At 37.5% G+C, this 16,050-nt stretch overlaps 1 protein-coding gene across 1 annotated transcript; it reads right to left on the bottom strand.

Annotated features, from left to right (window-relative positions):
- Positions 1–1,792: 1,792 nt before the first annotated feature.
- On the bottom strand, positions 1,793–4,517 carry LOC140815573 (uncharacterized). Its single transcript, XM_073174652.1, has 4 exons — positions 3,772–4,517; positions 3,403–3,628; positions 2,100–2,477; positions 1,793–1,930 (listed from the first exon to the last, which is right to left on the bottom strand). Exons 1-4 carry the CDS (start codon positions 4,515–4,517, stop codon positions 1,793–1,795), a joined length of 1,488 nt encoding a protein of 495 aa, XP_073030753.1.
- Positions 4,518–16,050: the final 11,533 nt, after the last annotated feature.

Below are 16,050 nucleotides of genomic sequence, written 5' to 3'. Positions count from 1 at the left end.
TGAACTCATTGGGGTGGAAGCTGGAGAGCAATTTTCCATGCCGAATTTCTTTAGCATAGCTCGAGTATATTTGGCTTGATTGATAAATATATCATTTTCGGACTGCTTGACTTGCAGTCCTAAAAAGTAATTTAATTCGCCCATTATGCTCATCTCAAATTGCTCATGCATCATATTAGAGAATCTTACACATAGCTTAGGGTTAGTTGATCCGAAAATAATATCATACATATATTTGCACAAACAGTGAATGATCATTTTTGAGAATTTAAACAACGTTTTATCAACCGTTCCCATTGTGAAACCATGCTCAAGCAAGAAGTTGGTTAAGGTGTCATACCATGCTCTCGGGGCCTGTTTTAGTCCATATAGAGCTTTGTCAAGTTTGTAAACATATTCAGGGAAGGTGTGATAACAAAGTCGTGTGGTTGTTCTACATGAACTTCCTCATTTAACAATCCATTCAAGAAAACAGATTTAACATCAATTTTATATACTTTGAAATATTTAAATGCTGCAAATGCTAAAAATATTCTAATGGCCTCTAACCTGGCTACTGGGGCAAATGATTCATCAAAGTCAATACTTTCTTCCTGTCTATAACCTTGAGCTACTAGTCAAGCTTTGTTTCTTATAATCAAACCGTTTTTATCCATTTTTTTCCTAAATACCCACCTAGTTCCTATCACATGAGTGTTATTAGGCCGAGGGACTAGATGCCAGACGTCACTCCTTTCAAACGGATTAAGTTCCTCTTGCATGACCTTTATCCAATTTGTGTCAAGTAGTGCATCATCGATTTTCTTAGGTTCTATCTGAGAAACAAACGCATCATGCATAAATTCATTTATCATTTGATTTCTAGTTCTAAGAGGAGCAGTAGGGTTACCGATGACCAACTCGAGTGGATGATCAATTTTCCACTAAAGACATGGTCCATATGGATTTAGCTCGATTGGTTGAGTGATTTCTTCTTCTTGTTCCAGTGCTCCTTCTTCTATTTGTATGTTTTGCATTTGTCGGTTCGTTCACCTGTGAAGTTTGTTTTTGAACGGTTGGATTTTCTTTTGAAATGTTTCCACCTGTTTTTCTCAGATCTACCTCATCATCACTGCTTATTTCAAGGTTAGTATCATCAATATTATTTGTTAAATCATGTATAGTGCTACTACTATCGTCATGATAAATAGAAGATTCATCAAATACAATATGTGTGGATTCTTCAACAGTGAGAGTACTTTGTTTATAAGCTCTGTATGCTTTGCTCGCTGCTGAATATCTTAGAAAGATATCATTGTCAGCTTTTACATCAAATGCAGTGAGATGGGTTTTCCCATTTATATGAATGAAACACTTACAACCAAAGAGGCATAAGTATCCAACTTCTGGTTGCTTCCCGGTCCAAATCTCATATGGAGTCTTTTCATGATTTTTATTGATCATGGACCGGTTTTGAGTATAACAGGCTGTGTTAATAGCTTCTGCCCAAAACCTTTGTGAAATACTAGATTCGGCTAGCATCGTTCTAGCTGCTTCCTTTAATGTGCGGTTTCTTCTTTCAACAACTCCGTTCTATTGTGGTGATCTAGCCGCTGATAGTTCATGCTTTATGCCATGATCTTCAAGATAGGATGACATGAATTTGTTTAGAAATTCAGTTCCTCTGTCACTCCTGATTCTGTCAATTGCTTCGCTTTTCTAATTCTGAAGTCTTTTGAGCAGCTTGATTAGTTGATCGGCTGTTTGATCTTTGGAGTTTAGAAATGTGACCCATGTAAATCTGGAGAAATCATCAATTACTACGAGAGTATATTTCTTTCCCCCTAAGCTCGTTACGAATATTGGTCCAAATAAATCCATATGAAGAATTCCAGACATCTTGCTGATGAGTTTCTTCCTCTGCTTTTGAATGTAGAGCGAACTTGTTTTCCTAATTGACAAGCATTGCAAATTCTATCTTTGGCAAAATCAATGTTAGGCAAACCAGATACAAGTTTAAGTCTATTAATAGTAGCAATGGATTTAAAGTTGAGATGGTTGAGTCGTTTATGCCAAAGCCAATTTTTGTTTCCATTCAAAGCAATAAAATAGGTAGGTACATTAAGATAATCATCATTCCATTTGACTTTATATGTATTTTGCTCTCTATGACCAGTTAACATGATATTACGAGATGAGGTTTTAACAGTGCATAAGAGTTTTTTAAACTCAACGGTGTAACCCTTGTCACATAGTTGGTTTATGCTTATCAAGTTATAACATAGATTTTCTACAAGAAGCACATCTTTAATGATAACTTTGTCGTGGATAATCTTACCTTTACCCACAGTTCTACATTTAGAATTATCACCAAAGGTGATTGTTTGATCTTTGTAGTTGACTATTTCTGATAAGAGATCTTTGTTTCTAGTCATGTGTCTAGAGCAGCCACTATCCAAGAACCAGATAGATTCTTCCAGCTCATTTTTCTTTGTTGCCTGTCATTATTGAAATAAGAGATTGGTACCCTTTTTTGTTTGGGTCCTGAGTTTATCAGCCCTTTAGGGATCCACACTTGAATTATCCTGAAGGATTTTTCATGATGTGTCCTAAAGTAGGTGCTGTTGTGTGCATAATCAAGTGGTGTATGCAGTGCTTTTTCTTTTCCAGTATGTTGTTTCGACCATCTATCATTTTCACTCAATCGATACCTCTTTTCAACAGGTCGGCTGTTGTGATAATGGTTAGGTCTAGTTTTTGAATGATTTCCAGTTTACCCTGGCTTTCTGCTGGCCCAATCTGAACCGTTGTGGGCGGTTGTATTTGGCTTGCGTCTGACCTGCATCTGAGCCATGATCGGTTGGTTTTAACATTCTCAATTTCGACGTATCCTAACCCATGTCGCCTTATGTTAGTTTAACGATTTGCATTCTGAGTTCTTTGATCTTCAGTCTTATCATGTCCATATACCATACTAGATCTGACAAATTTAATTGGTTTTAAACTGTCTTTCTCTAGTATCAGTTGAGTTGATGCTTAAGAAGTTTTGCATTCATTAATGCTATAACCTATTCCGGTTCTGTCTCCGGCTGGTTTCTGCATTTCATGCATCTTGTTAAGAGAAACAGAGGACTTGTTCCAAGTGTTGACTGTATTTATCAACCGTTTGTTTTCTTTCAAAGTAGCATAGAACAATCTTCGCAGGTTATCGTTCTCAGCCGTTAGCAGACTTAACTTTACTTTCAAATTGTTAACCTTTTTTTTGCTGCGAACAACTAGAGAGAGTTAACTTGTTTTCCAAGTTTTATTTTTCTGTTTTGGCTTCATTGAACTGATGGATAGCCTCTTAAACTCATTTACCATGTCGTGAAGTGCGGTGACAAGATCTTCTTGTGTGAATTAATCAGAGTTAAAGTCAAATACCATTTCATCAATAGATTCTTGATCTTCTTTGGCCATGAGACACTCTAATTTTTCATCTTCGCTTTCACTTGAAGATTCTTCAGAAGTAGATTTTTCAGTTTCTGATTCAGCCCATTTGCCTTTCTCTTCTTCTGCAACTAAGACTCGCTGACTCTTCTTTTTGATGAATCTTTTGTTGTCTTTAACTCGTCTTATGTCACTTGATTTCTTTTCATCTCTTCTTGGCCTGTTGCATTATGCAATAAAGTGTCCTTTCTTTCCATAGTTAAAACATGACCATCATCAGTATGGTCCTTGTTGAAGTGAGGTTTATTCATCTGTGATTGATTCTTACGCATGAATTTACTGAATTTTTTAACGAATAAATACATGGCTTCATTGCTTAATTTCTCGGCCGATTTATTACTAGTGGACTCTTCGACCGGAAGATTTACTGTGGAAGCTACCAATGCCTTTGTTTGTTGAGAGGTGGATGGTTCTTCTTCAATTCGTATCCCAAGCTCGAACTCATATGCTTTAAGGTTGGCGAAGAGGTCATGAAGTTCCAGCTTGTTTAGATCTTTGGTTTCTTGCATTGCTATAGTCTTTACGTCCCATTCTCTGGGAAGAGCTCGCATAACCTTTAAGGAAATTTCACGGTTAGAATAATCTTTTCCTAATGAAATGAGTTCGATGATAATACCGCTGAACCGTTCATCAAATTCTGTCAGAGTTTCTCCTGGCTTCATTTTCGCATTGTCAAACTTCTGAATGGTGACAGTTAACTTGTTTTCTTGTGTCTGATCGTTGCCTTCACATAATTGAGTGAGTTTTTCCCATGTTTCCTTAGCAGTAGTGCAAGTTTTGATTTTGGCAAACAGATTTTTGTCCAGAGTCTTGTAGAGGATGTCTTTTGCAACGTTATCCAGATTTGTCTTCTTTTTGTCTTCAGCTGTCCATTCATATATGTGCTTTTCTACCATTTGAGGAGCACCTTCGATTGTAGCGGTAGCTGTATTAACTTTCAAGATTTTCATCGGCCCATCAGTGATAATATACCACATATCATCATCTTGGGCTGCTAGATGTGCCTGTATTCGAATTTTCCAATCATCATAATTTTCTTTAGAAAACATCGGAATTTTATTGAAAGAAGCAATATGTGTTCAAAGGGAATATCAGTGTTTGAGAAAATCCTGCTCTGATACCACTTGTTAGGATCGAGAAAGAGTTTAGAGGGGGGGGGGGGGGGTTAATGAACCCTTTCAAATTTTCTCGTGTAAAATGATGGTTTCGACCGTTTTTAGGCAGTTGAGACAATTTTTCTCAAACGGTTGGAAATATGAGCCACTAATTAGTGCGGAAGACGGTTCACATTTTCCAATAGAAGCTTGAACACGGTAACAAACTTAATCAACAATTAGAAACAAAGAGAGTGCTTGTGATAAGTAAAGTGACACAATGGTTTTTATGGATGTTCGGAGAATGAATACTCCTACATCACCCCTTCCTTCTTAGGAAGGTTTCCACTAAAGAATTTTGCTTTACAAACTTTTTGCAACAGTCCACTCCAAACAGGACTTATCAGACTGCCTGTTTTGGAACTCTTATAAGTGATCACTTTATACTTCTGGATTTTAATAACACTTAGTTCACCAGAAACTGAGAATAAATCAAATAACCAAAAGGTTACTGATGTGAACAATCAGTTTGTTTTGAGTAGCACGAAATTGATCCTGAGAAGATCGAATGTAATGATGTTTTTAGCGTGCTGAGAGAGCGATGAAGTATGTAAGCTTGTGATAGCGCTCTGAGATCTTTGTGTATACTAGCAACAAGATTTTTTAGCTTGTAGATCGAGAGGTAATGGAGCTAGCACACTCCTCCGTTAATATATACGCGATCTTCTTAACGGTCGGAAAGGATGCATCAACGTTAACCTGATCCACTGAACATATGTGTTGCTGTCGATTTGATGAGCATTAAATGATCTTTCGTAAAAGCATTTAATGTTCCTTTAGCTCAGCGTAGTTCTGAAGAGCTTTACCCGAGGAGTTCCTTTTATGGTAACTGTCTTCTTTAATCAGGACTTGAAGTCTATACTTGGTCTATCTTTTCTAGGATAAAGATATAAATGCAGGTCATTCTTGAAACTGATGAATGTATTCGTGGATTTCAATTCGGTGTAGTACTTTGAGTGTCTTAAGCCAGTCAGAGAATGTCTTTGAGCAATAAATGGTTCTCTTTAATGATCTGGTTATGAGAATCAATAAAGTCCAAGCTGAATCTGCTAACGGTCTGAAGTAAGCGGTTGAGACTTCTTTGAGCTTTAGCCGGTCAGGAAGATGTTCCAGCTGATGAGCCGAGCGATTGAATTGATGCGTATCTCATATACGAACCGCAGCTGCTTTCGAGCTGACTTGTTTTTGTCATACACCAAAATTCTTGGGAATAATATTTTCTTAACAAAATTTATTCATATAAAATATATCATTTAAAAATCAATTAAATAAAATAAATAAGCTATTTAAATAATTGCATGCATGCGGTTTACGTAAACTAATTTTTGGACGGTACAAATCATCTCCCCTTAAATAAAATTTCATTCTCGAAATTATGAATTACCGAACAACTCCGGGTAGCGACTCCTCATGTCAGTCTCGGTCTCTCAAGTGGCTTCTTCCTCCAAGTGGTTCATCCACTTGATGTTGACCTTTTTTATCACCTTGTTCCACAGCCTTTTCTCATGTCTGACAAAAATTTGAGTAGGTTTCTCCTCATAATACAGGTTTGGTGTAAGCCGCAGTGGCTCAAAATTTAGTACACGTGAGGGATTCGACATGAACTTGCGAAGCATCGAAACATGGAAGACATTGTCAACCCCAACGATGTGAGAACCCGGGATTTTACGATCTGAAGCAAATCAAGTAAGTAATACGAACTTGAAGTTTAACTCAAACTAAGCTCGAAAATTTTCGTTCCAACTAGATAACTTGAATATTAACTTAGATTTTCATTAAATTTAACTCAAAGAAGTAACTTCAAAGCTCGAGAAGGAGCTCATCAGGAGGCCAAGCTACAAGTAACCACATCCATCGAAGTATTGTCACGGGAGTAGTAAAACCCCAGCTCAAGGACTCGATCCCTCAGCTCGAAGAAGCTCAACCAAGTTTGTCCTAACAAGACCAAAAAAGGGAGCTATAAGTTGAGCCAAGAGTTTGGACAAATTAAATGTGCAAGAAATGACCTTCACATTAACCCATGAAGGAGCTACGAGAGGAGCTGATAGGACTCGTTTTTACGTGTTTTTAGTGTTAGTTTTGAGTCGCATTCATGCATCATATTAGGTTGTTTTAGTTTAATTTAGCATTCATTTAGCATTATTTAGCATTTGGCTGATCTCGTGTATTTTGTGGTTATTTTGTAGGAATAGGACCCAAAAAGGGATTTTATATGCAGAGCGACGGTTTTAAATAAACCGTCGCCGATCAGAATCGGCGACGGTTCTGTAAACCGTCGGCGATCTGAATCGGCGACAATTTACAGAAAAGCGGTCGCTATTGGCGACGGTTTTATCTTAGACCGTCGCTATGCGCGACGAAATCCGAGAAGATTTGTTTCCAAATTTTATGGACTCTATAAAACCACCTAACCTAATACACGAGAGGGGGGCCGCGATTTGGAAGGGAGAGCACTGTAGCAGGCGATAGCTCAACGGAACCGGAACAAGAACTCAACAGCGTTTTCTCTTCACTCTTTTATTGTAGTTAGGATTTAGGGGATCCGACCCCGAACCGTTGTTTGATTATTTAATTCTCGACTTTTGATTCATTCTTGATTGTGCTATTATTTTACATTGAATTGTTAAAACCTAGCTAACTTTAATAATATCTAATATTGTGGGTGAGTTCGAGAGAATAACTTGCGATAGGAACAAGTAGCATAATTCGTGGATCTACAATTTACATAGAGATATGAAGTTGGATACACGTTGGTAGTCATAGTCCAGTAGAGCGAAAACTAGGGGATTTCATAGATCGACATGCAATTCACCGTTAGTAAATAATAAAAGAGATTTTATTATTCTTTCGTGTAGAATTAGTTTAGCATAGCTCGAGAGAGTATGTTAATTGCTTAGGAAATCCTGTCAAAAGCGTAAATCAGTGTCGATATTAATTAATTAAATTAACGACGGGTAGGTGTACCGAGATCCTAACACTCGCTTATTTATTATTTTAGTTTATATTATTTTTAATGTGTTTGTTTCAATTTAGTGTTTTATTTAGTTAATAAGTAATTCAATTGTCGTTTTAATTAATTAAAGAATTTAATTTAAAGTAAATTTTTCTAATCAATCTCTGTGGGATCGATACTCGTACTCTTATACGTTTTACTATAACTTGACATCGTGCACTTGCGATTATTTCGAGCCTGAATTTTTATTTATTTTTATTGGAGATTTTACTGTGCAAGTTTTGCTCGATCAAGTTTTTGGCGCCGTTGCCGGGGATTGAAATTGACAAATTTTTCTTTTTGTTATTTTCTTTAGTTAATTTAATTTTTTTTTTTAGTTATTTATTTTATTTTATTCCTGCGTGATCTACCGTTTTCTATTTTCTTTTTGCAGGAAATTTTCTTGTGCAATACTTTGAGATGTTTCATCGAAAAGTATTCACGAGATTTGCCCAACAACGCGGAGAGCCTTTTTACGCAGCATGGGAGAGATTCGATTATTTAGCAAACAATTTCCTGTATCATGATTTTTCCAACTATTCTCTTCTTAAATTTTTCCTTAATGGTTTGGATGCACTAAAACGAAGATGGGTGATCGACGGAGCACTAACAACAGGCAGTCCACTATTTTGCCGAGATGATGAGAAAATGATACTTTTGTTGGGTGATATGGCGGACTTTGACTACCATAGATATTGGGATCTTTCACCACAGTGTTGGAGTCATCAATACACACAAGATCATTACCCAGAGTTTATAGACCAACCATTTGAGTTTCAAAATGATGAGAGAGATCGCCATGAACTGATCACGACTCAACTAGAAGATACCGTGGATAGGTATGTGGCACTGACTGAGGCAGCTATAGAAAATCAAATTAATTCTCTGCGCAACCTTGAGGAGCAAATAGAGAATATCAAGAAATCCATCTTTCAGAGTCGACGAGAACATGAAGTGAAGCGAGATACTCAACCGGTGATCGATCCGGTTTGGTTTGATGATGATGACTCAAACAACCAAGATAGGGAGAATGAGTTGGATAAGACTGAAAATCTAGAGTTGTTTGATCCTTCGCTGGTAAATGAGCCTCAGTCGGAAGAGATTTTTGAAGAATTTTCTGATAAAGGAGTGCCGACACTATTTTTCTCATCTCATGCCGATTATTCAGAGTTGTGTGTTGTTGAGGTGACGAGCTTAATGTGCCTATATCTAGCCAGACTTGAGGGCATTTGGAATCCAGACCCAGATGTGGTGTCATATGACACTTACTTTGGGCATCAGCCGCTCTTTGATAAGGACTTCGGAGGGTCAAGCCGACGACTAGAAATCAGGCGCTACTTGGGAGGCAACCCAAACGTTTTATATTTTAGTTATTTATTTTAATTTTAGTTGTTGCATTGAGTCCCGGTTTCGTGGTTATTTGATTTTTCTCAGTTTCTTTTGTGCCAGGTGAGCATACTGGAGGACGTGGGAGATTGATGACCTTAGGAACTCGTACAACAGGAGATGATTGATGTCTACAACTACTACAATATAATCAACCAGGGGAGTTTTTATTTTATTTTTATTAAATTATTTAATTATTAATTATTTTTTTTATTTTTTTTATTTTTTATTTATTTTTTTTTTTTTTATGCATGCATTTAGTTGGTTGGTTTTATCTATCTATTTAATTTTTCTATGTCGTCTAGTGCAATGGGGACATTGCACGACTTTAGTATGAGGGGGTGGGGTAGGTATTTTCTTTTAGTTATTTGGTATCATTTAAAAAAAAAAAAAAAAAAAAAATTGGATGATGAAATTTGGCCAATGATGAATGCGAATTGATGATAAACATGCTCATTGATCTTGTTTCTTCATTAAGTTTTAGACACCCCTGTTGTTGAAGCATGAAATTTTTGCTTGAATGTTGAATATTTTTAAACACATGTTGTAACTAGTGAATTTTGTGAATAGTAGTGCAATTTTGAATTTTTGTGGGGAATTTGAGAAGCATGAGGTGTGAGTTGAACTTGAGTGCATGTCTATGAAATGAGTTACTAACCAGTGGCACAATAATGAATTAGACAATTTTTTTTTTTTATGGATTTGAATATGGAGTACATAGTGAAAATTGTGCACTTAAAAAAAAAAAAAGGGAGATGTAAGGTGAGGGAGAGCCAAATAAAGGAATGAAATCCTATTCCTAGGCTAAAAAGTTGGAGATGTAAGGAGACGAGGAATGTCGGATAAAAAAAAAATCTGACAAGTGCATAATGAAAATGAGCTGTGTATTCCCGTCTTTTAATCAATTGACTATACTCTGATAATAAGTGAATCCTAATGTGCAAATATAAAGTCCTAATTAGTTGTACTTACTGGTTAGCAATGAGTGGAGACTGGAGCATGAAAGTGAACTTGCATTTAACATGTAAATCGAGTTATCTTGCAAATTTCAAGAATGAATCTACTTGAAAGACACGATACTGGAAACAACATTGCGCTCACACACGTTCAAGTTCAACGCATAAAAATTAGTGTGGAAATTTCAAGGGGTGTGCGATGACTTGTGTTGTACATTGATCAATGGAAAATATACTTAAGATTTGTTGATGCATGAGTTGAGCCATTACATATCATTGAATTAGTTTTCATTTTATTTTATTTATTTGATTTTTGTTTTTGTTTTTAGTTTTTGTTGTGTCTTGTCACCTATTTTGCTCGAGGGCGAGCAAAAGGTTAGTATGAGGGGGTTGATAGGACTCGTTTTTACGTGTTTTTAGTGTTAGTTTTGAGTCGCATTCATGCATCATATTAGGTTGTTTTAGTTTAATTTAGCATTCATTTAGCATTATTTAGCATTTGGCTGATCTCGTGTATTTTGTGGTTATTTTGTAGGAATAGGACCCAAAAAGGGATTTTATATGCAGAGCGACGGTTTTAAATAAACCGTCGCCGATCAGAATCGGCGACGGTTCTGTAAACCGTCGGCGATCTGAATCGGCGACAATTTACAGAAAAGCGGTCGCTATTGGCGACGGTTTTATCTTAGACCGTCGCTATGCGCGACGAAATCCGAGAAGATTTGTTTCCAAATTTTATGGACTCTATAAAACCACCTAACCTAATACACGAGAGGGGGGCCGCGATTTGGAAGGGAGAGCACTGTAGCAGGCGATAGCTCAACGGAACCGGAACAAGAACTCAACAGCATTTTCTCTTTACTCTTTTATTGTAGTTAGGATTTAGGGGATCCGACCCCGAACCGTTGTTTGATTATTTAATTCTCGACTTTTGATTCATTCTTGATTGTGCTATTATTTTACATTGAATTGTTAAAACCTAGCTAACTTTAATAATATCTAATATTGTGGGTGAGTTCGAGAGAATAACTTGCGATAGGAACAAGTAGCATAATCCGTGGATCTACAATTTACATAGAGATATGAAGTTGGATACACGTTGGTAGTCATAGTCCAGTAGAGCGAAAACTAGGGGATTTCATAGATCGACATGCAATTCACCGTTAGTAAATAATAAAAGAGATTTTATTATTCTTTCGTGTAGAATTAGTTTAGCATAGCTCGAGAGAGTATGTTAATTGCTTAGGAAATCCTGTCAAAAGCGTAAATCAGTGTCGATATTAATTAATTAAATTAACGACGGGTAGGTGAACCGAGATCCTAACACTCGCTTATTTATTATTTTAGTTTATATTATTTTTAATGTGTTTGTTTCAATTTAGTGTTTTAGTATTAATTTAGTTAATAAGTAATTCAATTGTCGTTTTAATTAATTAAAGAATTTAATTTAAAGTAAATTTTTCTAATCAATCTCTGTGGGATCGATACTCGTACTCTTATACGTTTTACTATAACTTGACATCGTGCACTTGCGATTATTTCGAGCCTGAATTTTTATTTATTTTTATTGGAGATTTTACTGTGCAAGTTTTGCTCGATCAGGAGCTAAGAGCTAGGACATATTGATGATGCAGGAAATGACCCTTTAGAAAATCAAGATGACATTTAAGGAGTGCATTAGATTTTTAGCCACATTCATGACTAATCTAGAACTTGAAGAATGCATGGGATTTCGGAAAATTATGCATGAAACTTTGGACCAACATTATGATTGCATTCAAGCCTTTCTTGAGACTCAAGAATTCGGCCAAAGGGGGAGACAAAAAGGGATAGACTCATCTATAAATAGAACATGCAATGCTAGGAAATGCACTTCACAATTTATCCCTCAACCTCTCAAAAATTTCGGCTCTCCCCTCTTCGCAAAAGCCTTCGGCAGATTCAATCAATGAGGAAGCCTTGTTCATGCGGTTCAAGTGTTAAAGTTTCTACACCAATGTGCTGCTAAAGTAAAGATAGTAATCAAAAAGAATACATCGAAGTGCTGCAGAAATTTCGAGAGGCAAGGTGCCAAAGTTTACAAATTCGGTTCTACCTTCAATATAAAGTAAGTGGGCTTTTGTTATGTACTTCGTTTGTATTTTTAAACTTTGATATAAATAATGTGACATGCATGAATGTGTGTCTTCTTTTTCGAAAACCATGATTCCTATCGGTTTAAAATTTCGATCGATTAAATGTTCTCTTCTGTGCTTCGAATTTCTTGATTCCTCTGTGTCAGTATGAAAAACTCTGAAATCTGAATATCTGAAAAGTTCTGTCTGTTACTTCTGAGTTCTGTTTGCACTGTTACAATTTGAATTTGAAATGGGACGAGAATTGTAATTCTGTCTGGCCCCCATTGGTGGGTATAAAATCGTGTTCTGTCTGGCCTCCATTGGTGGGTATAAAACCATGTTCTGGCCTCACCCCTTGAAGGACTAACATATTGGGGACAATTTGACCATGGAAATGAGAAGAGTAAAAATGTTCTGTCTGTTCTGATATGTTCTGTTCTGAATTGAAATGATCTGAATTATTTCTATTTCGTTCTGAATCATTTGATAAGTTTTGTCTCTTATTCGATTCGTTTCCGTTTTGCCAAGATAAGAATATTAGTTTTGAAAGTATGTTAAGGGAAATTTTTAAAAGAATTAAGTTCTATATGTATATTTGGAATCGATCGACCCCCACTTGCTGAGTGTTTCCCAAAATACTCACCCCCTTACAATTTCAAATAAAAATGAAGAACAAATCAATGAGGAAGAGCAGGAAGCTTTCTGGGGTTGGTGATCGATGGCCACGAGCAAGAATCAATTTATCCATTTTGTTTCAGTTTTCCGCATTTCGCAACTCTGATGTATTTTATTTCATTGTCATTGTAAGACAATACTCTATTTATAAAAAAGACTGGTTTGATTTGATACGAGGCTTTATTGTTTTCAATATAATTGTTAAACAATGTCGGATGTCACCGATGCTTCGGACTCGGGGCGTGACAAACGAGGTTAGGTAGCAACGCCACTCGATATGCTAATGCTCCAGCTCTATCGAGTATCTCAAATGGTCCGATGAATCTCGGACTGAGTTTGCCTTTCTTGCCAAATCTCATAACACCCTTCATAGGAGCTATTTTCACAAATACGTGGTCAGCGACTGGAAACACGAGATCCCATCTTCTTTTATCAGTGTAGCTTTTCTGTCGACTTTGAGCAGTCTTCATTATGTCTCGGTTCTTGGCTACACTGATAATTGGATGATGGTGTGCTAAATTATTTCTGGTCCCATCGTAGCTCTTTCTCCTACCTCGTCCCAATGGATAGATGATCTACATTTCCTTCCATAGAGTGCCTCGTATGGAGCCATTCCTATGGATGACTGATAGCTGTCGTTATAGGTAAGAGGTAGCTTCGGTTCTCAACTCCCTTGGAAGTCAATCACACATGCTCTGAATAGACCCTCTAGAATCTATATGAGACTCTCAGAATGACCGTCTATCGGGGGATGAAAATTTGTGCTGAATAGCAGCTTGGTCCCCAAGGCTGCATGCAAACTCTTCGAGAATGATGAAGTGAAACGTGTGTCTCTGTTTGACACTATGGAAAATGGAATTCCATACAGTCTAACTAACTCTCGAATATACAGCTCTGCATACTGCGTCATGGATAAAGTCATCTTTACTGGTAGAAATGTGATGACTTAGTAAGACGGTCCACTATTACCCAAATGGCATTGGATCTTTTTACCGTCTTTGGTAAACCTACCACGAAGTCCATCATAATGTTCTCCCACTTCCACTCGGGGATGGGGAGTGGTCGGAGCGTTCCTGCTGGTCTTTGATTCTTCGCCTTCACTTGCTGATACGTCAAGCATTCGAATACGAAGCGCATAATAACTCGTTTCATGGCCACCAATATAAAAGTTGCAAGTCCTTGTACATCTTTGTACTTACGGGGTGTATATAATAAGGATTACTATGGGCTTCTGTCATAATTTCAACAATAAGTGAATCTTAGCTAGGAACCCATAGTCGTCCTCGATATTCGACAATGTCATCCTCATCAATATACAACATCTAACCTCTAGACTCGTCTCGCTGTCTCCATTTCTGTAGTTGTTTGTCAGTAATCTGCCCGACTTGAATTCTGCTTCGCAAAAAAAAAAAAGACTCTACCATTAAAGTAGCGAGGTTAGGGGGCTCGCCCCTAGCATAAACTTCAAGTTCTAACCTCTGAATTTTGTTCTGCAGAGGTTTCTGTACTGCTAATTGAGCAAAGACTCTCTCTTTTCTGCTCAAAGCGTCCACAACTACATTAGCTTTTCCAGGATGATAGCTAATGTCGCAGTCGTAGTCTTTTACAAGTTCTAGCCATCTTCCTTCTCTCATGTTCAGCTCCTTTTTGGTGAAGAAATATTTGAGACTTTTTTTAATCCGTATAGATCTTTCTTTTCTCACCATATAGGTGGTGCCTCCAAATTTTAAGTGCAAATACGACTGGTGCAAGTTCAAGGTCATGTGTCAGATAATTCTTCTCATGGATTTTCAACTATCTAGATGCATATGCGATGACCAGATCATGTTGCATGAGAACTGCACCCAATCCTAGCTTCGAAGCATAGGTATACATCACATACTCCCCTTGATCTGTCGGCATAGCTAGAATTGGGGTGGTAGTGAGCGCTTGCTTCAACTGATCAAAACCGCAATGGCACTCCGGTCCCCATACAAATTTCGCATTCTTCTTGATCAGAGATGTCAAGGGTACTGCAATGGACGAAAAAGCCTTGATGAACTTGCGATAGTAGCCTGCTAAGCCCAAGAAACTGCGGATTTCCGTTACAATTTTAGGCACCGACCACTCTTTAACTGCCTCGACCTTAGATGAGTCGACTTATATTCCTTCTCTAGAAATGATGTGACCTAAGAATGTCACCTTCTCTAGCCAAAGCTCACAATTGCTGAACTTTGAATATAAATTTCGATCTCGCAATACTTGCCAAGTCGTCATCAAGTGCTGATCATGCTCCTCTCGTTTGAAATAGATCAAAATATAATCGATGAAGACAATGATAAACTGATCGAGGTTTTGCTAAAACACGAGATTTATGAGATCTATGAATATCGCTAGGGCATTAGTCAGTCCAAAAGACATCACCAAAAATTCATAATACCCATTGCGCGTTCTGAAAGCCATCTTATGCACATCTATCTCCTTTACTCTCAGCTGGTGATATCCCGATCGAAGATCTATATTTGAAAATACCAAATCTCCTTGCAGCTGAGCAAATAAATCCTTGATTCAAGGCAATGGATACATGTTCTTCAATGTCACCCTATTCAGTTCTCGATAATCGATGCAAAGTCTCATACTACCATCCTTTTTCTTCACAATTAACACTGCTCTGCCCCATGGAGATAAACTAGGGTGGATAAATCTCTTTTCTAGCAGCTCTTGAATTTGATCTTTCAACTCTCTCATCTCAGTAGGTGCTAGAAGATACGGTGCCTTAGAGATTGACACAGTACCCCAAATAAACTCAATAGCAAAATCCACCTCTCTCTCGGGTGGAATTCCAGAAATGTCGTCAGGGAGCACATCTGGAAAGTCCTTGACAACTTCCACATCTTCAATCGATCGACTATCAGTGTCGCGTACGGATATAACACTGGTAAGAAAACCTTGGCAGCCCTTCCAAATAAGCTTCTTGAACACATGCAAGAAATGATGCACGACATCTGTCGATTCTGTGCAACCTCGAATATGAACGATTTCCCATTGGGCAGTCTATTAGATACCGACCTCTGCTGGAAATAGATAGTAGCTCCGTTAAGTGTGAGCCAATCCATGCCCAAAATAATGTCGAACTCGGGCATTGGAAACACAATAAGGTCCGTTCGAACGACATTCTTCTGAAATTTGAGCTCCTCATCCTTAACCATGCTTGTAGAGATCATATACTCGCCCGAAAGCACTATGACTATGAATCCCGACTCCATGTCCTCCGGTAAGATTTCCAATCACTTCACAAAGGATTCATATATGAAAGAATGTGT

The sequence above is a fragment of the Primulina eburnea genome, chromosome 15, assembly GCF_022965805.1.
Source record: "Primulina eburnea isolate SZY01 chromosome 15, ASM2296580v1, whole genome shotgun sequence".
In the NCBI taxonomy this organism is placed as follows: Eukaryota; Viridiplantae; Streptophyta; class Magnoliopsida; order Lamiales; family Gesneriaceae; genus Primulina; species Primulina eburnea.
This window is presented reverse-complemented; position numbering and strand designations above follow the sequence as displayed.

Bases quoted from the DNA above. Each gene is read 5' to 3' on its own strand.
- LOC140815573 (XM_073174652.1), bottom strand. From the start codon at position 4,517: ATGTTTTCTAAAGAAAATTATGATGATTGGAAAATTCGAATACAGGCA. The intron at 2,478-3,402 runs GTATTTGACTTT...CAATAATGACAG, and splicing joins AAGAATCTATTGATGAAATG to GCAACAAAGAAAAATGAGCT. The intron at 1,931-2,099 runs GTACCTACCTAT...CTTGTCAATTAG, and splicing joins GGAATGATGATTATCTTAAT to GAAAACAAGTTCGCTCTACA.